The sequence below is a fragment of the Rhinolophus ferrumequinum genome, chromosome 25, assembly GCF_004115265.2.
Source record: "Rhinolophus ferrumequinum isolate MPI-CBG mRhiFer1 chromosome 25, mRhiFer1_v1.p, whole genome shotgun sequence".
Lineage (NCBI taxonomy): Eukaryota > Metazoa > Chordata > Mammalia > Chiroptera > Rhinolophidae > Rhinolophus > Rhinolophus ferrumequinum.
In genome coordinates this window covers 1,242,306-1,263,598 of record NC_046308.1, presented here as the reverse complement: position 1 = coordinate 1,263,598, position 21,293 = coordinate 1,242,306, and the positions used below count along the sequence as shown (strand labels likewise).

At 53.6% G+C, this 21,293-nt stretch overlaps 1 protein-coding gene across 5 annotated transcripts in view; it reads right to left on the bottom strand.

Annotated features, from left to right (window-relative positions):
- Positions 1-3,827: 3,827 nt before the first annotated feature.
- The window catches only part of RIMBP2 (RIMS binding protein 2), a 120,545-nt gene continuing 103,079 nt past the window's right edge, over positions 3,828-21,293 (bottom strand). For 3 of the 5 annotated variants that reach the window (XM_033098171.1, XM_033098172.1, XM_033098173.1), the window contains 8 exons: positions 18,317-18,970; positions 16,802-16,919; positions 13,639-13,820; positions 12,848-13,016; positions 9,626-9,729; positions 8,489-8,560; positions 7,122-7,256; positions 3,828-5,179 (listed from right to left, as the gene is read on the bottom strand). In XM_033098171.1, coding sequence (XP_032954062.1) covers positions 4,991-5,179; positions 7,122-7,256; positions 8,489-8,560; positions 9,626-9,729; positions 12,848-13,016; positions 13,639-13,820; positions 16,802-16,919; positions 18,317-18,970 — 1,623 coding nt within the window. In that variant the 3' untranslated portion in view covers positions 3,828-4,990. Of the gene's footprint in view, positions 5,180-5,442; positions 6,632-7,121; positions 7,257-8,488; positions 8,561-9,625; positions 9,730-12,847; positions 13,017-13,638; positions 13,821-16,801; positions 16,920-18,316; positions 18,971-21,293 lie in introns of those variants that run through there. The other 2 variants (XM_033098174.1, XM_033098175.1) reach the window with 2 other exon arrangements.

The following is a 21,293-nucleotide window of genomic DNA, read 5'->3' as shown; positions in this document are numbered from 1 at the left end:
AGCTGTCACCCAGGGCAGGTAGTTGGCCCGGCACTTTGGCAAATGCAGGTGCACAGGCATGTGGCTTCGAGTAGATGAAGTGACAAAGTGACTGACACGGGATCTGTCTTCTTCTGCTTAGGTTTTAATCACACGTCTTTCTGGGGGGAGAAGCTGGTCAGAGGACCTAGGTTCACGTCCCAGCCTCCCCAGTGGAAGGAGCGGTGCTTGTGGCAAAACCTTGCTGTCTGCAGGTCCTGAACCCAAGGCCCGTGGCCCCGGTGTGGGGGCCTGCCACGCACGGCACCCGGGGGTGTTGGGTAAGAGGGGGCCCATGGGGGAGTCGGTAAAAAGTGGTCCCCAAGGAAGATGGGTGCTACAGCGCATGGCGCCCCTAGTGGACGTCGCTCTGCTTGTTAAAGGCACGTCAGCATGGCTGACAGTGGGGCAAGGACAGCAGAGCTCTGTGAGGGACCCTTCCAGAGAGTGAGCACCCCCGCCCCGTCCCGCTGCTTCCTGAGGACAAGAAGTGGCCTCCTGTGCGGTGTGGGCCCCTATGCAGGAGGCCTGAATGCGGGCGGGCGTCCCCCCACCCCCTGTGCACGCCCCTGGACCCAGGGGTCTTACCACAGTGCAGGGCTCCATGGCACCCTCATATTTCACACCTATCCCCATGCTCCTCGGGCTGCCCTGACACCCCCTCTACCCAACACATCGGTGTCTTCTGGAACCCAAGGTCATGCATCAGCGACCCCTCGTTTGACGGGTCCCTTACCTCCTTGCTTTGGCACGCTGGCTTCCTCCCTGGACACTTCTGCTTTAGAGTGGCCCCCGTCTCCCACACCTCTTGTCCTCCGAGTCTGAGATGGGGCAGGTGTCTTCCTGGTTCTGCAATGACACTTCCAGACCCCCTCCCCACCTCCCGCCCGCCCAACACACAGCTGACCCCGCACAGCACCCAGGCCCCTCCCTCCTGTCGTCCTGGACACCGGGCCTCAGATTCCTCCCGGAGGATTCTGGCTCTGGCCTCGCTCACGCCGTCCCGGGGCACTTTGTTCCATATCCCATCTGAAGCCCCACAGTCACACTGGGCCGGCGCTGGCCGCCTGCCTGCCTGCCTGTCCCAGGCTTCACTGCCACCTGCTGGACTCACGCACAGTCGGGGTGCTGCCTGCAGGCCCATCTGGCCCCCAGCACGCCTACAGGCCCGCAGGCCTATGGCCCCCTTGCCGCGGCCCGGAACCCTGCTGGCGTTGCGCTGAGACCTGGCCATGTCCCACACATCGCCAGTCCAGTGCTGTGGCCCCTGCACAGGACACCTGTCCGGGACGTGGCTCTAGGACCACACCGCTCATTATCCGGCACCCGGTCCGTCCCCAGCAGACTGCGGGCCTGCTGTTCTATTTCCATCTGAAAACCCAAAAGCCTCTTGGGCGCCATGGCCCCTGCAGCTACACTTGTTTCTCTTCCCCTTAAAGCATCATTCCAGCCTGGCCTGTCCCTGCCTGAGCTCCCCGCCCACCCGGCCTGTGTCCGGTGTGCGGCTGTGTCCCGGGCAAGCAGGAAAGCGCTGAGGAGGGGCTGTCCGGGCCTCAGGGTGGCAGGGCAGGCCCTGTGCTCCTGGTCCCGGCCTGGAGACGGCCCCACAGGAGGGCATGGCCCACAGGGCGGGCCCTGGGCCGCTGCCGCTCTCTCACGATGGACTCCTTTCCCATCGCCGGGGCCAAGCTTGGGACGGTGGTAGAGACGCCTCTTTGCAGACAGCGGGGCCTGTGAACACCCATCTCGCTCCCTCTCGCCCGCTCACAGGCCTTTGCTTCCTACTGTTTGGCATGGACTTCACTCAGGTATAATTTACATGTAAATGAATCCAATCGGATGAGTTCTGAGAAACTCAGACACGCCTGCGTCTCCCACCACGAACATTTAGCTAGATCGCTCAGCAGTTACCATGTTTTCAGTGAACAGGTCTTAGACAGGTCTTGTTCAATTTGTCCGTTTCGTGGTTTTGATGCTAACGTAACTACCTATTTTCATTTTCTCATTACGTCAGATAGATCTGTATTTTGTTTCTAATTGTTCCTGCTGGCTTGTGGAAATACAGCTGGTTGTCGCATGCTGACCTCGTACCTTGTCACCTTGCCACACCCACAATCAGCTCTAACAGCTCTGCAGATCCCTGAGCCTTTTCCACAGTCACATCATGTCTTCCCTTCCCAAGGGTCTACCGTTTCTTTTCCTTTCCTTTCCTTATCGCGCTGGCTCGGAGCCCAGCTCCAGGACGTCCTGGGTTGTTTCTGAGGGAAAGGGAATGGCCGGTGGCCGGTCGGCACCGTGAAGGGTGGTGATGGCGGTTAGTTCTGCCAGGCGGAGCCGAGTTCCTTTCTTTTCCTGGTTCCCGAACAGGCGCTGAGTTTTGTCCAGTGCTTTTTGTGCGTCTATTGAAATGATCAGCTCTTTGCTCACTGGGTCTGTTAATACAGTAACATACACTGATGTTTTTTTTTTCAGAATGTTAAACCGACCTTCATTCCTGGGATGAACCATGGTTGGGCCTTGTGTGTCCTCTTTTATATTTATTGCTGGCTTCAATCTGCTAATATTTGAAGGATTTTTAAAAACTTTCTGTTCGTGACGCTATTGCTCTGCTGCTTTCCTGTGAAGGCTGTCTGGTTTTGCTGTTAGGACAGTGCTGACCTCCTAAGTTTGGGCCTTTTACTTCTCTTTTCTGGAAGAATTTATATATAGTTGGCATTGTATATTCCTTGCGTGTTTAGTGGTATTCACCAAAGCTGAGTCCAGCTCGTTACTGCTTTGTGTTTTGTTGGGAAATTTGTAAATGTTTTCAAAAAATTTACAGGAACATTAGTCCCGACTACTGATGATTTTTCTTTTTTGAGAAATTGTCTTAAGCTTATTTTTTATTATGATAAAGTGTATGTAACATAAAATTTACCATTTCAGCCATTTTTAAGTGTGTGGTGGCATTAAGTATATTCAGGCTGTTGTGTAGACTTTAATTTCTTACATCAGAATTTCTCATAAACAGGAATTTTAAAACCATTTAAAACATTCCATGTAATCTGGCATTTGTTTTGCTTTGCTTTTACATTACATTTACGCTGCAGAATTTGTCCATCCTGCATGCCTCAGACTTTGTACGCTTTGCCTATGATCTGCCCTCCCCGAGCCCTGGCAGCCGCCCCGCCCCCCGTGCTCGTACGGGTCTAGTTTCTGGTCCCTCGTGCAACTGAGCGTCTCTGTCATCACTTCCTCACTGTGCAAGCGCAGCAGGTGACAACCTCTCCAAGCGTGAATGACATCAGGGAGCAGCTGTGATAGTTTCATAGCTTTGCACTTGAATTATATTTTCATCTTGCCATAAGCACACTGGTTTTACCTCTTATTAGAACAAACCCTGTTATTTAGAAAATTTTAAAATAATTAAGGCCTGTAGGAAAAGTCCTTACGTTCGAGAAGATGGCTCATGTCTGCTGCATTTCATTGGCTTAGCTCTGTTCATACCATTTGAATTGTCAGTGCCAAAGGGATACGCCACATACGGTTTGAATTCACTTTCGAAGTCTTGCTTGCACACGAGTGTTTCTCGTGCACAAGAAATGCTGACTCAATGCTCATTACCTGGTTTCTGGCCACCGAAGGGGTTGTCACCAGCAATGCCAGTAACAGCATTTTGTAAATGACTCCCACAACACAGGCCAGAACTGTTTTAGAAGAAAGTGCTGCCAGAACGGGCGGGGCCACAGGCTTGTCCTGTGCAGACAGGAGCGGGGGTCAAGGCACTGCTCTGACAAAGGTTTCAAACAAAGACAGTCCAGGTGGCTCTGTACAAAATAACAAGTTTATTTGTATAAAAGGTTTTACACTAACTGTACACATGCACACACCCACACAGCTCTTAGCCACACATCGAGGAATCTCCTTTTAATAGATCTACCACACACTATTATAGTACAATTTACAACCTAGTGGTTGAAAACAAGTGGGGGAAACTTCGTCATTCATTTATAAACCTTCCATAAATTACAAAAGAAAGGCAGTCTGGAAAGTGTGTATAAAGAATAAAAAGTTTACAAGTGGACAAGAATTACAAAATAGTCATCATCCAACACATCTGCCAGCGACTCTGTCTTTTGTTCAAGTGCCTGTGACGGTGGCTATGGAGCCGTCGGACCTCGGTGTGGGGTGTGGGGTGGGGCTTATGCTTGTGGACTGTTTTTCCTGTGTGCTACTCACTGTTGAGTATTTGTTATGGCATTTTGACAGGTAATGAAAGGAACAGAAACCCAACATGCCACAAAACGCACACTCAGAGCAAGGAGTGTTACTAGCTCTCTGGCAGGCTGGAGGGGTGGGATTTCCCAAACCAGGTTACTTTCTGTCGTCTGTTTCGACTGGTCTGAGTAAGTAAACGTTCTGTACCGCCTGGCTGGCTGTGAAGGACGTCAAACCAGGACCTTAAGACTCAGCGTGTGCCGGTCGGTTTGAGCCCTGTGTGAGAGCATGGAGCACACTAAACACACACACACGTGGACACTGAAGCCTTTATTAGACCGTACAGCTCACTGTGCATTTATAAGGCAGAATCCCACCAAGGCCGTTCGACTAGGAATTTCAAGACCAGAGGTGAGTGAGTTATGCATTACGAGGGAAGCATTTGCACAGGGACGAGGCTGAAACCATTCTTTTAAGGGCAGATGACAAATGCAGAGACTGGAATCACAGGTAGGGGTGAGCTGCCAGGAGTGACTGGCCCCCCGTTTGTTCGTGAGACCCCACCTGTCGACAGACCTCGGCATTACGAGGACGGCTCAGGCCGAACAAGAGCGCCAGCCACCCTGCCCTGGCAGGTGGCGTAAAGCGATGGTGCAGAGAGAACACTTCTCTGCTGTGTCAGGGGACATGGGTTTTAGGAAGTCCTTGCGTCGTGAAAGCCCTAGTTTGGAACTAAAGACAACGACAGATGCGGAAGTTGTTGGAGGCACGTGAATCACTTCGCTGCCCCCAGCTTTTGCAGGAGTCTCTTGCCTCTGAAAAGCAGCCCCTTTTTCTTTTTCGAGGAGACTTCCCTGCCTCTCCCAGGACTACCAGTACCCATAGGTGACGCAGGTGACCCCGAATGGAGGTGGGCTGTGGGGGATGGCGCTGTCCTTGCTGTACCTGCACCCTCAGGAGGGACCTGGGACGTACAGTGTGACAGTTTATTGAGTGCGTGAGCGCCAGCAACACCAATCCACTTGGTAACACCGCACGCCCGTGGCCCGCCAGGAAAGGTAAGGGTGGTCGTTCCTTCTTCCAAGTGCTAACATGCCAGCACCTCTGAGGAAGAGGGTCTGGCTTTGCCAGGTCTGTGTCCTCAGGGGAGGGGCTGGCCAGTGCTTTGGCAGGACAAGCTAGGTAACCACTGACTTGGTCAACTCAGACCCAAAGCAGGGTGGGGGACGTGACTTTAAATTAGGTCGACAGAAAAATTGGCCGAGTACCCATCAGAAATGTTAAAAGCGAACGAACGTTCTTAAAGGGGATTTTGTCGTCTCTGAAAACTACTCGGGTCTGTGAACCCTGCTGTGGTCGAGCGCATTCCTGGTTTAGAAACATTGGAGATGGCACACCGGTTGAAAGAAAAAAAAAAAAAAAAAAGAACTAAAATGAACCTTAATTACAATCAAAGGAAGCGTCAAGGCCCTTAGTGGCTGCCACCAAGACTCCCCCGTGACTGAGGTAGGACTTCAGTCCCCAGTGAGCACGTCTCCGTCCCGGCACGAGAGCCATGCCTCCCCAGCAGTGCCCGGGGCCGTGCCCCCCGCCGCCTACCTGCACTCCCCATGAGTGTTCATTACCAGCAGGCAAATGACAGAAGCAAGGGGCTCGGACCTGGACTTGAAATCAAGGTCCGACTCTAATGGAAACACCTGTCAAGCACCCAAAGCCACCTGAAGATACCAGCTACTGCGTCTAATGCGATGGTTTGAGCTGCGTGTTCCAGAACCTGGTACGGCACGGGCAGGCCAGCACGCCCAGCTCCACCAGCGTCTGTGCTCACAACACTCCTGGTGCTTCGAGGACACGCTGAGCGCCCTCGTGAGACAGGCTCGGCTGCTGCAGAAAAACACGTGCGGTTGTCACGCCCGCACGTGCAGTGCTCAGAGCCAGCTCGTCACCTCGTGGTCACGCTCCTCGGCCTGACCTCGAGTTATGCTTTGCAAAGTAATTGACTACAGTAAACATTTTGGTTGGGTTGTGCTTTTTCCAGGAGGGGCTGACAATGCAACATGCAGCTTGAAGCACGAGTAGACCTGGGAGACTGTAAACACACAATTAGCCTGGTCGGAAATATGTCCCCAGTGCTGGCCTTTCAGATGTCCTCACTGCAGAGGACGGGACTGGAAGAAACGACTCATTGCACCACACACTCAGTTGCTTTACGACAGACCAAGTGCTGTCCTGATTCTTTAGGTGCAATGCTTTTTTGAGACATATTTCTTTTCCTTTTCTCAGCCCCACAGAGAGCGTAAGTCTACCGCATTAGCCCACTAAGGTAGCTTAAGGTGGTATCTTTATAGGTATCTTCGGTTGCTCACTTACGTGAAGGTACACTGCCTGATTAAGGTGTGAAATGAACACTCTTCTTCTGTCTCCAAGCAGATGAGCAAAGAAATAAAAAAAAATATATAAAAATAGAATATATAAAACTGGATGAAATAAAATAAAAATGAGACACTAAGCGAATGTAACCTCCTCCTCCAGTACGTCTGAGGGGTTCTCTGGTCTCTAGTAAGAGCCCTGAACCCTCCGCGGGGCGAACCGCCCTCCTGCCTGGAACCTAAGGGCTGGCCACGCCCCTCCCCTCGCCGCCAGACTGGACTGTGCGTCTACCAGGTGGGCTGGGGTCCCTTTGCGTACCAGTAAAGGCGGGCTGATTAGAATGGAAAGGGTCACGTTTTGTGAAATAAACTAAGGTTTAGAATTACGAATTTTTAGGCACAGGCCCCATGAAAGGGCAGAGAAAAAAATGCCGGGTATGTGTTTTTCGGTCCAAGATAGAAAAAGAATAGCGCGAACACTGTAGGGGCCGCCGGTGGCCGAGTGGGGGGTTAAAGCCGCTGAGGGTGGCTGCTTACCCTTTTAGCCTTTGAACGCGTCGGCGTGTCTCGTGAGCCGTGGGACGGGGCGTCAGAAAGGTAGACTTCAACGTCATCAGGCACTTCTTCTAGGAAGTTGGAGGGTACGAGGCCCTTCTGCCCATTAAGCTCGCCCTAAAAACACAGGCAGGAGGCAGGAGACTGATTTACTCTGTATTTCTAAAAACCCACTTCTCGCTTTAGCTAAACGAACACGGCTCGGAGCGGAGATGCGTGGTGCTTTGTTCCGGTTCCAAAGCAGTCGGATCGAAGGGACTTCAGGGTTTCCAGACTGCCCTGCTCAGAGCGCAGGGACCCGGGCCTCCCCTGAGCTGGCCAGTCTGGGGCCGTGGGAGCCGAGGGGCCTTGGCGATTCTTAGCACCAGGCATATCTAGGAACCCTCCCCGGGACCAGCTCGTGTAGAGTCCTCAGCCCTGGGAGCCAGGGCCCCCTCGAGCACAGCAGCCGAGACTGAGTGCACCCCGAGGTGGGGGCCCAACAGCAGCCACACCCAGCGGCCTGCCTGGCCCCGCCCCTCACCTCACACAGGACCCCACCCTAGCTGTGAGCACTGAACAATATGGGGACAATGAAGTCTCTGGTGACCCCCCCTCAGAGATGACTGCTTCAGACTAGTACAGATCCTTCCAGACCTTTCTACTCATTTGCATATCTGTCACATGAGTCATAGGTCCAGCTGCCCACTGGACACCTGACTGCGCAAGTCACATCCACGGTGCCCTTTCTTCCCCACCCCCAATGCTAACCTGCCCCTCAGGTGCGCAGACCCAAGTCCAAAGTCAGCCCCAGCCAGCACGGGAGTCCTGTGTCCATAGGTCAAGAGATGACAGCATGAAAGGCTGTCTCCCACATCCCAATAAAAAACGCACCCAAGGGTCAACAGGGCAAGGAGCCTACGGAAGGGGAGGTCTGACACGGGGCAATGTCCAGGCCGTGCAAGGACTCCCTCAACTCGAGAGAAAACGGGCAAAGGACTCAAATAGGCAATTTCTTCAGAGAGGCCACCATGGCCACTAGGCGCACAAGAACGTGCCCAACCATGTCTGACCCTCCGGGCAACGCAATGTACGGCCACAAGACACCACCTCACCTCCCGTGGGGTGGCTCCTGCCAAAAACAAAATGTAGGAAGTAACAGAGAACAGCGCTGGTGAAGATGTGGACAGACTGGCACACTTGGTGCGCGTGTGAAATGGTGCGGCCGCCGCGGAAACAAAACTAAACATGGGACAACCATGTAGCCCAGCAGCACCCTCCTGGGCATACACCCCAAAGAAAGACCAGACGAGCAAAACCAAACATACAAAATGAATAAAAGGGTGCTTCTTGATGTTTCAAAAACTTACATAATAAAATCCATCTTCATCGATTTCACCAAAGACAGTTATAATATCTCCCGTGCAAAATGTCAGTTCAGCCTGCGGATGAAACACACTTAATGGTTCTGTCCTTCACCAAGTAGTTGTATTTGCTTAAAAATCATGATTTCTCTAACCATTTCTCCTTTTTTCTTATTGTTTTGGTATTAACTTTCAGGTAAATTAGGAAGAAAGCTACAATGCTAACGAGAGCCTCTGTTCAAAGCCTTTTGGAAGTAGCCACACATCAAAATAAGGCCAACCCTTAAAAGGCTCCGTCGCTGAGTCTCAGCCAGAACTCAGACCACTGCCAGGTCCCGCGTGAGCTTCCCAACCTGGAGCCCGAGGCACACGGTCCCCAGTGGAAAGGCCCCCTCTCACTGAGCGTAAACATCTTTGTTCATTTATTAAATGTCCATTTACGTGCCCACTGTGGGCTGCGCTCCTGGCTCGAGACGGGCAGATAAATATAGTAGAGGGTGCAAAAAAGTGCAGTTTTTATTTCGAAAAATGAACGAACACAAGGGCAGGAAGTGCATGTCTCGGGGCCAGCGGGTCCTGCGCGGGGCCAGCCGGTACAGGACTCTGGGGGCCGGGCGCCGCTCGCCTGTCAGGTCAGAGGGACACTGGGCACCGCCACCTGGGGCCACCCTGCGCTCTAAGAAAGTGGCCACATGGGTACACACATGGGGCCACATGGGGAAAGATGAAACCCATCTTTCATTCCTGAAGGCACAGCTTCCCAGCGTCCCCGGGGCAAGGATGCTGAGCCCTGGCAGGTGTGGCAGGTGTGGCACAGGCACAGATGCCCACCTCCCCGCCCGCCTGCAGCACGGGGGGCTGCCTGCTTGGCCTGTCACCCTGGCCGTGGGCTTTTAGTCCTCTCTTCAGGGTGACGCGCCTGGGCCACCACCATGGGGACCCTGGGCCGCTGTGCCTGCTGTGCCCGGAGCACGTCCGCAGGCGGCCCCTAGCATCTGCCGGCCATTTACTGGCCCTGGAGCCCCCACGCCGTCCCCGAGAAGGCTGAGAGGCGGGTCAGGTGGCTGAAGCCTGGGGTGAGGAGCATCGGGGCCAAGGTGCAGGGTGTGGCCGTGTCCGCAGAGCGCTGGCGGCCGGCGGTACCTGGACGTCGATGTTGGGTGAGCTCTCTCTCGGATCGTAGTCGTACAGGGCCACCATCCTGCGTGTGCACACCGACGGCTGCCGGCCACTCCTCCTGGTCCTCTCTGCTCACACCATGGGACGAGAGAGCCATCGTGAAGTTACCGCAAAGGCAGCGGGCCCCTCCCTTGCTACTTGGGCGCTGGGACCAGACAACCCCCTCCCAGGTCTCATGCTCAGGCACTGGCGACAGCACTCAGCCTGGGCCCACGTGTACAGGGCGTTTTGCCCTAATTTAGAATAAGCAGAGGGCGGCCAGCTGGCTTAGTGGTTAGAGCGTAGAGCTCATAACACCAAGGTCACCGGTTTGATTCCCACAGGGGCCAGTGAGCTGCGCTCCCCACAACTAGACTGAAAACAATGACTTGAGTTGGAGCAGATGGGTCCTGGAAAAACACACTGTTCCCCAATATTCCCCAGTGAAAATTTAAAAAGAATAAGCAGCACACCTTCCAGGCCCAGGCAGGCCGCCCTGACACTACGCAGACTTTCCCAGACGGTTAGTACAATGCCCTGAGCGCGTTCATTTCACAGGACAGGACAAGTCTGACTTCCGGAAGGTGACAGTGACCACACACGTTCTCTCTTTTATACAACCAAGTGCACTTCTCCTAATGTGCACTTCTGTGAGGTCTGATCAGCTCACACGGTCACAGAACCAGCACGACAATCGGGGAGAGTTCCGTCACCCCCCAGTGCCACCATGCTCCTTCACTGTCCCCTCCGGCCCCCGGCAACCCGTGAGTTGTCTGCTGTCCCAGTACTTTTGTCTTTTCCAGAATACAGTTTCAGTGGACTCGCGCAGAAGGTAGCATTTAGAGGCTGGCTTCTCTGCTTCAGACGGTGCATCGGAGCCCGTTGGTGCCGTGGAATCTGTCAGCCGTTCACGCCGTCTTCACCGGTGAGTAGCATGCCGTCATCCGGACGCCCCGGTGCTTTCCTGTGTCACCAGGCAAACGGCAGGAGCTGTGCCCGTTATCAGCAACTCCTGAGAGTCAGGCTGCCGTCATCACTCACGGATGGCTTTCTGCATGAAGTTTCCATGTCTCTGGGACTGTGGGCAGTATTGTGTGTTCAACTTCCCAAGAAGCTGCCCAGCTGGGTGTGTGTGGGTTTCCAGCAGTTTTATCTGTGTCTCACTCATGAGGTGACGTGTCTTCTGGATGGTTCTTTACCATCCACACGTCCTCTGTGGTGAAGGAGCCCCTCCGGCCGCCTGACTGCCCTGTTCCAGGGTGGCTCCACTGCCTGTTGCTTGGAGAAGGCTATCTGTGTGTTCCGGATGCAAGTCCCTCTGCAGCTGCGTTACTGGCAGACTTTCATTCCTGCCTGTGCTTCTCCTTCCATTCTCTTCGTGTCTTTCTAAGCTCAGGAGTATTTCATTTGGATGAAATCGAACACTGGTCATTTTTCCTTTTATGCATCATGGTTTTAGTGTCTTATCAAACAAATCATTGTCTGACCATCACAGAGTTTTCGCCTATGTTTTCTTCTAGAAGTTTTATAGTCTTCCTTTTTATATTAAAGACACTGTTCCATTTTGAGTTAATTTTTTTAATATAGTTTGAGGATGGCCTCAGATTCCTTTCTGGCATATGGTTGTCAGCAGCTGTTACTGGCCTTCCCTGAATTGCCTGTTTATCTTGTTGAAATCCATTGACTGAGAAGAGTTGGTCCGGATGCCATTCTGTCCCCGACTGTGTGCTGGTCCTTTCTCCAATCCCACCTGTCTTTGTTCCCTTAGGATTAAGTGATAGGAAGTCTCAAAACCAGGTTTTGTTCTTCAAAGACGGTTGTGGTGATTCTCGCGCCTCTGCCTAGTCACGTGGTCTTAGGGTCGGCTTCCTGCTCAGACTTCCTCTAGGTCTGCGTCCATCTCCACGTCAGTTTGGGGCATCTGACATCTTAACAAAAACAGTAAATCCAGGAACATAACATCTCTGTTTTATTTAGGAATTCTGAGATTGATCACATCACTGTTTTGTAGCTTTCAGCATACAAATCCAGCCCATATTTTGTTAAATTTAAGCCCAAGTCATTCATGTGTTGTCATTATTGGAGATGATACCACTTTGAGTTTCCAGCTTTCATTGCTAACACATGGGAAGACATTTGGTTTTGCATCCACAGACCTCACTAAACTCTCTTGTTAGTTCTAGGAACCCTTTTTATAGAGTCTTTGAGACTTTCTAAGTAGATTTGCATGTCGTCTGTGAACAGAGGAAGTTTAGTTTCTTCCTTTCCACTGTGTATACTGTTTATTCCTCTCTCCCCACTGTACTCATCAGGCGCGCGAGCACGAGGCTTAGGAGTGGTGGGGGCAGACATGGTGCCCTACTCCAGGTTTTGGGGGGGCAGCTCCACTCTCTGAGCCTTGAGCGTGACGCTTGCCGGTAGCAGAAGGGCAAGGAGATGTCTCCGCTGGCCCCCTGGATGAAGCACATTTAGAAAGCTGGACTAGAACAGAGAGACAGCTAATCCACTTGGTAGTGTCCATCCAGGGACCGTTTCTTAGCAGACTGCTTCCAGGCGCCCAGGGCTGTGGTCACAGAGCCTTCAGGCAAGGAGAGCAACCGCAAAGGGGGTCGGCAGGGTCAGGACTACGTGTGGGCAAAGGATTCACGTGAAACCTCGGCTGTCAGATGTGGGCTTTAACTTGAGACAATGAGTTCGTTACTATGAAAAAGGCTGAAACATTTAGTTTTTGTGATTATCCTTAAAATGATGCATATCCTCTGAACCACTGAATTTTGTCTGTGAAGTCTGATTTAGAAGTGAATCTAATGTTTGCCAGCATTAAAACCTTACATATGAATGACATAAAAATGATCTGTCTCCCGAGATTCAGAAAAAGGAGAGACCTTTTGAACGAGGAGCTGTTCCTTGCACGTGGGAAGAACGAAAGATCGTACATATAACACTGTTGAAAAACTGGGTGTCCAGTGAGGACCTGCTTCTGGTGCCTAGATGGTGGCTCCTCCCTGTGCCCTCACGTGGTGGAAGGGGCGAGGGGGGGCCCCTTTCATCAGGACATTGACCCCATCGCCTCGTAAAGGTCCCACCTCCAAACCATCACCTTGGGGGGTAGGATCACAGCACATGAATTTAGGGGACGTGGACGTTCAGTCCCAAACCACCAGAGAGCAGGTGTCAGGTTCAGGGAGAGCAGAGGCCGTCTATTACCTATTTTCTCCACAGGTGTGCTGAGAGGGAGGAAGCCCTGTCTGAGCAGCTGTTCCATCATCTCGTCGTCGTCGGCTTGGATCTCAGAGACCATGTTACAGGGGATGAGGCCGAGCCGGGCACAGGTCTCCCCGCGATAGAAGCCATCCGCATCTTTGTCACCGTAAACCTAGAGCCGCAGAAAGAAGGCGGGGCCTGTGACTGGCTGCTTCAGAAATACAGCAGCTCTGCTCATGACGCAGTCCTAGCTTGGGGGACTGGGCCTTAATGCCATCGGTCACCTGGACATCACTATAGATGTGCACGTGCCCTCGCCGCCAGCCTCCCCCAGGTTCCGACAACGCTGGGCCTCCCATCACATCTGGGCTGCCGGCCAAGGTGGTAGCCGTGCTTTGCTGGGCGCGTGACTGAACTCGCACACTTCGAGGTGTTGGTACCGAGATCCCGCCCCCCGGGGGTGCCCACTGCATGTTCCTCCATAGGGAGACAGTGCCCCGCGCCGGGTGTTCTGAAGTTAGAACTCTTGACTGACCAAGGGGCCCTGCAGGACCAACCTCGGGAGCACCCGTGTCCTTTACAGGCACTCACTGTGGGACAGGACAGCTGTGCTCTCAGCGCTGCCCAGCGCCAGCTCTCCCCGGCCTGCAGGATACTCCAAGATGGGATCCAGGCCCGGTCCCGCCTCCTCCCGGGCGCCAGCCTGGCCCTCATCTCCCAGGCCCTCCCCCACCATCCATCGGAGGCTGCTGTGCTGAGGACCCTGTCCCCCCGGTGGCCCCCCTGGCCCTCACCTTGATGATCTGCCCCTCTTTAAAGGGCAGTTCCTCTTCTGCAGCATCGGGATTTGGGGACATGCTTAGAGGGTCATAATCAAACAGGGCCACGAAGACCCGGGCCACGGGCTCCTCGGCACCGGGGTCAGTCTCCGACTCTTCATAGAAATCTGGCGACAGCCGGTCTCGGCTGTATTCATCTGGGAACATGGGACAGAGGACACAGTGCTAGGTCATTCCTGCAGAGCCCGTTCAGCATAGACAATTACGTCGTTTCGTGAACAGGGCTGTGGGAGGAGGAAGCCGCCGCAACACTTGAGTCTCTTCTGAAAACTTGCAGCTGAGTTTGTACGCAGACACGAACCCTGTCATCAGGGTGGCTTTGAACAGCAAACACCTGTCATAAAACTCAGCGCGTGAAGACAGAGGAAGGACTAAGTGGCCTCAGGGACGGCAGCCCTGAGCGCCCGGGGGCATGTCGGGGTTCGCACGGAGGCCACACCAGACAGGCTGTTAGGGGGCCGTGTACAGACATGTCTCCACGCCAGGTGAGCCAACGCACATCAGGTTTAAATGTGTTTGTGTATCAGTCAGTGTGACAATGACCACACTCTTCACTCAGCTCGATATTTACATGACAAGTGCATTCTTCATGAGTGTGAATTAATGACTTCCTGGCAGAGGTGAGTTTCAACGCCACCTATCGTCCAGCTTCTAAAAATTATTCTTCTTGAAATCGTAACATATGTGCATACACACTGTTAGGTGTGAGTACAGATACGCACGTGTCACTATACACCATTATGCATGTGACTGTGTGTGTGGGGGGTGGGGGCGCAGAGAAGATGGATGGTCTGCCCACAGAGAACACTGCTCTGCTCAGGGGAGCAAATGAGAAAAGCTCATCACCAGAGACAGCAGCTGCTTAAAACTTTTGTCACCAGCACAAGGAGCACAGGCGGTGGGATGCGAGGACGTGACTGGTGTGTGGAAAGACAGAGCTGATGGAGAAAACCAAGCCACTCAGCTTCTCTCACCCGCAGAAACATTTAGTTGAAAAATAAAAAGCACATCAATTGCAGGAAAGGTTAATTTTTTTAAATGCAGCGAACTATTTACATTATTTAAATTCAGGATCTTTTTTAGGCTGCCTAGAAAAATCTAAAAATGTCAGTAATTTAACTTCTGCGAGGGAACAAAACTTTTAAACAGCGGGCCTCATTCATTTCTTCCCCCACATTTGGGTCTCGTTCATAGTGGGACAGGCTCGTGGCCGCCCGGTGCTGCCAAGTCCCACCGTCTGTCACGTGTCGTCTTCCATGGTGTCGCATTTCCTGACTACCTGACCGAGACCAACACCTCACCATGACTGTCCACTGTAACAACTACAGAGAAAAGGGACATCAGCTATTAAACAGACTTCACAGCATTTCATTTTCTTCTTGCAGGAAAACCCAGGGAAAAGACGTCACCTTTTCCAAGGGCCAGGCTGAATTTATCCATTAATTTGTTCTCAGGTTTTCCTCTCTGGACATAGAAACACATGTGGCGTTTCCTTGCTCTGTGGCCAAGCGCCCCGGAGGAACGGGACGAAAGAGAGATTGTCACAGTCCAGTAGTGAGAACGGGAGCCTCTGGAACGTGTAGTTCATTTTTAAAGCGTTGTACCCTCAGGCCTTTCGTCCGACAGGTAAATAACTAGATAAACACACAGAGCAAAATGTATAAAGGAGGAAACCAGACCCAATTACGTGTCCTTAGGAGACATCCATCATCTTAAGAGTTCCCTCGCACTCATTATATGATTTAGAATTTATTAGACATGGAGCTATCTATATAAGTTTGTTTTTAAATCAGAAAGGGCATTTTTTTAATTTAGGAAACTGAGAACTTAAAAATACTGAAATTATAATATTTTTATTATTGTGAATGCATCACTTATTAAAGTGTATTTGGGAAGTACATGGTATACAGAGTTAAGTTCCTCTGAAAAAGAAAACAGATGCTTTTGGAGTGCAGGAGATTTCTAAAATAGTAATTCCTAATATTTGTACAAGGAAACAGAGCAAGACGGAAAGAGTCCATGCGCGTCCCTGGCCTGCTCCCCTTGGGGTCACTGGCTGGGTCCCTGGTGATGGCTGCTGAGTACATGTCACTCTTCTGAAATCCGACAGGGTCAAGCGCCCGCCAGGTAAGTTGTATGGTCTTCACTGTGCTTTTCATGCGGCTTCTCACGTTGCTACATGATGAGAAGGCAGGTAAATGAAAGCCAGTCTCATGGATTTATTCAGTACTTTTGTGAGTTGCGTTGTTTAGAGCCTTTTTGTTGTTGCTAAGGGGTTAACATAACATTTCTCTCTTCCTGCTTTGTTGCCGGGGCGTGTGTGTGTGTGTGTGTGTGTGTGTGTGTGTGTGTGAGACGAAAGGCTAGTTAGTTGCTGCTGGTCACCAGGCTCCATTATCCTGTGCATAACACTTTCGAGCTTGTTTTGCCTGATTCATTGCAGGAACAGAAGCATTCTCTTCTGAACTTCAGCCACACCCCTCTTAGGGGACCGGTTAGAATGACTAAAGCGACAGCATGCCGGTTAAGCACCCCCCCCCCCCCGCCCCCAAACGTAATGAAAGGAAAGGGAAGGCCAGGTGATGACGCAGGAGCGCACAGGTGACCAGACAGACGGGCAGCACGCACCTCAGGACACTCAGGCCTTGAGCTTTCGTAACCTTTAGGCCCAGCTGCCCAAGTGTCTCCTGCACACAGACAGCTCTCTGTGTTTGGAGCTCAGGGAGCCACGTGGCGTCTGGCCACCAACCCTGCTGCTGCTGCCCTGACCACACGCAGCGCGTCACAGGGCATCGCGTGAGCGCGTGACACAGGACAGGAGGATGCGCACGTGTTCTCCAGCTGTGCGTGGCTCAGCCTCTCCAGGAGCAAGCGTCCAGGGAGAAGACCGACATAAAAAGTCAGTATGGTATTCTGAGAACACTTACAGATAGGTTTTATTCACCTTGTGCTGTTTCTGCCATCTTTTTGCTAAATACAGGAAACGTAACTGAGGGTTTCCTGTATTTAGAGGAAAATGCTATTCCCACTAAGTTTTGTAAATGTTTAGCCTGAGAACTAAGCAGCCATGTGCTCTGTGGTTGAAAGAAAGAGAAAGCCGTCAAACAGGCCCACTAACCGATGGCCGGGACCATCATCGGCCGGGACCTCTGAGTGCCAGCACTGCCGTGGGGAAAGCGCCGGCCCGCGTGGTCTGCCCTGTCAGCCCGTCCTGCAGACGCTGGGTTTCCTAAAATCTAACGACAAAACAACAAAGTTGTGAGTCTTGCCAGCCGTGGGAACAAAAGAATTAAGTTAGCCAAATCAATTCAACTTAGAAGCAGAAGCTCTAAAGGCAACTAAACTTAGCTTTTAACTGAAAGGTTAGCTGAATGACCTGGAGAGGAAGGCTGCTCACCCCGGCACCCCATCCAAGTTGCTTTTCGACACATGGGTGGGAGTGGGGGCAAAAGAATTCCTCAGGAGGCAGCTGTGTCACTGCTACTGCAGCAGAAGCCGGATATTCCGACCCAAAGTGAGAATGGCTTCAATATCACTCAGCCCACTGGTGCCTCTGACCGTGTACCCCTGACCTGGTCTCCACAGAGCTGGTCCTCCCCACGATCACAAAAGTGGGCAAACGCTTCATTGCCACGTCCCGCTGACACAGAGTTGTATGTGAGATTACCAAACACTCAAAGACAGAAGTTTCTGTGTGTCTGAAACTCAAGGCAACGTCCCAACCCTAACCTGAAGACACGTCACGTGCAGGGCTAACCTGAATGTGTCTGTATGACACACGCCTCTACCTGGCACTAGGGGTAGAATCGTTTGAGAGAATAAAGCACAACCTCCAGCTCACTGGGAACTAATCTGAGTCAGGAGGTTGTAGGGACCCAGGGAAGAATAAGGCTCATTACAGGTGGTGCGGGATCGGCGCCCCCTGTGGACAGATCACAGACTGCAGGGCTCAGCCTCTGCCAGTGTGTGCGGTGAAGAGGTCAGCGTGACAGGAGCGAATGTTCTGGAAAGAGGACGCAATATAGACATGAATGAAGCCTTGAGTGAGTGCGTCCTCCTGAAACCAGTAACGAGCCTGGAAGACAGGCAAGGGGGGTGTCTAGAGGCGGTGATGGAAAAACTCATTCTGAAAACTGGATGAAGAAAAAAAAAACGAAACAATATGCAAAAATGGATCTCTTCAATAATTGTTCTCCATTTTTTTCAATTATGAATGAAGGCCAAAAACAACAACAACAAAAACCAAAGCCACAACAAGAAGAGAACCTTCTATAATACCAGTAGTCACCAGTCAGCCCCCACGGGTCGTTTTGAAAACGTATGTGTTGCCAAACTTTTACACGATCACAGTTCAGCTAACCCTTAATTAAAATTTAGATTCAGTTGTCCTTTAATCACAGAGCCGTAACCATCGCTGATTGGGAGGTGGGGGGTGGTCACTGTTCTACAGCAAAGTAAAGAATTCCCCAGCATGGCCAAAGGTTGGGAGGCAATGGGACCCAGAAAATCAAAGCTGCATGGAAACTAAAGAGAGCCAGCAGTCCCCAGGAATGGCACCCAAAATAAGCACACAAAATGAGGGATGGAAACGGATTGGTGTGGCAAGCAGGTGTGAGGGGTTCACGTCACACACCAAAGGGCCTTCTGCCACGCGGGGAGATGCCTGTGCGTGTTGGGCAGGTGCCCTACTGTCGGGCGTTTTTGTGCTTTTCTTCCAGACATCCCGGAAGTCCTCCGGACCCGCGGGCTCGTCCCAGCCATACTTCCTGGGGGCAGAGCTCTCCGGGCTCCGGGGGGCATCGTCGCTCCTGACGACGTGACTGGGGTCCACCTGCTCCCCAAAGTCCTCTTCGATGCTGCTCTGCCGGGTCAGCGTCCGCCGCCGGGCCAGCAGGGGCCTCAGACTGCGACAGGGGCAGGGCCCGGGGCCTGGGCTGCTCTGGGCGGCCGAGCTCCGGAAGCTGAACCGCAGCTCCTCCTCTTCACTGCCACAGTCCAGGCCACTGTCGGGGCTCCTGGTGGCCGAGCGGCCAAAGCGACAGCCTCTGTCTTCGAGCAGGAAGTCCTCGGCGTGGGTGCTGGCCGTGGGGCCCCTGGGTTTGGCGGGGAACCGGGAGCCCTGGCCCCTGGGCCTGCAGGGGTGCCCTAAGCCCTGTCTGTGCGCGGACTCGTAGTGCTCCGCGTCCTCCTCTGCTACTTCCGGGATACTGAACAGTCTCGTGCTGTGCTGGGGGGGGCCCTCAGGCGGCTCCGGGAAAGCTTCGGGGGTTCTATTCTTATAGCACTGCTACGGGAGCAGTGCGACAACCAGGTACCGGAAAAGTGTGTGAGCGAGCGTGAGGTGGGCGAGGGAGGGAAAGAAAACACACAGCATTAGTCTCGGAGGCGGTGGGGACGGGTGAGCTGCTCCCGGGCGGGCGGATGGCATGCTGAGGCTGGCCTACAGGTGACAAAGGAACTGGCCGAGGGACGGCACTGGGTGGAGCACGCAGGGGGCTGCCCTCAGACGCCAGCGGTCGTGGGACCAAACCACGCAGCTAAACCAAGGAGAGGGGGCAGCCTGGCCCCACAGAGGCAGGGACCAGGCGCTTGGTCCTGTGACACGGCTGTGCCTAGAGCGCCAGGGGATCTGATCCCCACTGCCCGTGGGCTGCACCCAGAATCTCAGAGGGCAGCTGCCGCTGGGTGCCGATGTGACCGGAACGAGTCACAGAGCAGTCACTGCCACCTCCGTTCACTTTCTAGTACTTTGCTGAAACCGTGCCTGTGCTGCTCCCTGGGCTACAATGGAGTGTGCGGAACCCGGGCCCTGTCACACAGCATCATGGCCTCACTCGGGGACCATGCCTGCTCCCGTCATGCTGTCAGGGTTTGCAGGGGCCTGGGGTCTGCCTGCCCCTCCTCCAGGTCCTCGACTGCAAGGCCCCAGTGCAGAGCCGTGGCCCAGCTGTCCTGGGCCCTGGGGCCGGCATGGAGCTGGCACAGCCAGGAGCTGCCTCGTGAGCGGGAGGGAATGTGCACTGCGTGTGGGCACGTCCTTGCCCGAGCTCGTCCCTCAGCTCAGCTGCCAGTCCCGCTGAAGGGCACCCGCGGGGTCGCTTCTCCAGGCCAGGCGTGTCCCAGCCTTTCATCCCATCGCCTCCCCAGGTGCTTGTTCAACCGTGTCCTGCCTGCCCCCCCAACCTGTGGGCTCCACGAGCACAGGGACTGTGGCAGGTTTACCTAGTGGGGTCTGCCACGTGCGTGGAACCCACTCAGTACCAGGTGAGGACAGTGATAAACCTGTACTCAGCTGGCTGAGAACGAGGGCTATCCCGCTAGCAACTGAGGAACGTTCTCAGGGCAAAGAAGAAATGGGTGCAGGCAGGGACCTAGCCGGGAGGTTTCCAGGGCCAGGCCGGGAACGTGCAGAGCCACTGGGCCCTTCCCGCCAGGAAACAGGCTCAGCCGTCGCTGTGGCCAGGTGGGAAGGTGAGCCCACTGCGCCAGATCCCAAACCGTCTGGGAATTCCTAGCGAAGCCGCACGTCAGATCAGCCTCTGAAATCTCCTGATTTTTTAAAAAAAGGTAAGAACACTGTGGACAAACTAAAGAGAGCCAGCAACTATGATTGGCCTTGCTTCCTGCCACGTCCTCACCACTTCCTGTCACGTCCTCACTTCCTGCCATGTCAGCAGCCCCACTTCCTGCCATGTCCTTACCACTTCCTGCCACGTCCTCACCACTTTCTGCCACGTCCTCACCACTTCCTGCCACGTCAGCAAGCCTGACTTCCTGCCATGTCAGCAGCCCGACTTCATGCCAGCTGTGATCTCCCAGGGGGTGGGGGCTGTGCTTGTGGGTGTGGGACGTGGCCATAGGGTTTTATGATGACCCTGCTTGGCCTCTGGGCTTCCTACCCGGGAGAGAAGGTGACCTTTCATTTCTTTGCTCAACACTTCCCAGGAAGTACCAGCTCAGGAGCTTCCTCCACCAAAGGAGACATGGTGGCGAGCAGGAGAGAAGAGCCCAGCTATGAGCACAAGGGAAGTCCTGGGAGATCAGACTGGCCTCCCCACGGGGCAACTCCCTCCATCAGCGCAGGCCACTGTGCGTCCTGCTGGGCGGGATGGGGTGCGTCTGGGAGCTGGCGGAGGCAGGGAGCCGTGAGGGGTTTGCACAGGGACCTGGCATGCTCTGCGGCTGGGGATTTTGCGGGAGGCCCTCCGTCAGTCTTTCTACACGAGCAGGCGCTGAGCTGGCAGCCAGATTTGAGTGTTGCCTTCTGTCCTCCATTCCAAATGCATGACCCTAGGTTCCTAGAGAAATGCCGTGGCCGGCGCTCCACGCCCAGTACGAGTCTCCTCTCCAAAACCTCTCCATTCGGAAACCCCACAAAGGTCCTACGGCGTCCAGCCTTTTGTCTGCACCCCCACTAGGTTAGGAAGGGCTAGAGCATGGGCCACGTCCATCCTCGTGCCCCCAGCCAAGCGCAGTGCTAGGCACACAGAGGCGACCAGTTCTGCTGCCAGTGGAGTGAGTGAAAGCCCGAGCCAGGGAGCCAGCAGCAGCAGGGGTGGGACAGGGACAGGGACAGAGGACGCACACCAAGGGCCAGCCTCGTACTGGAC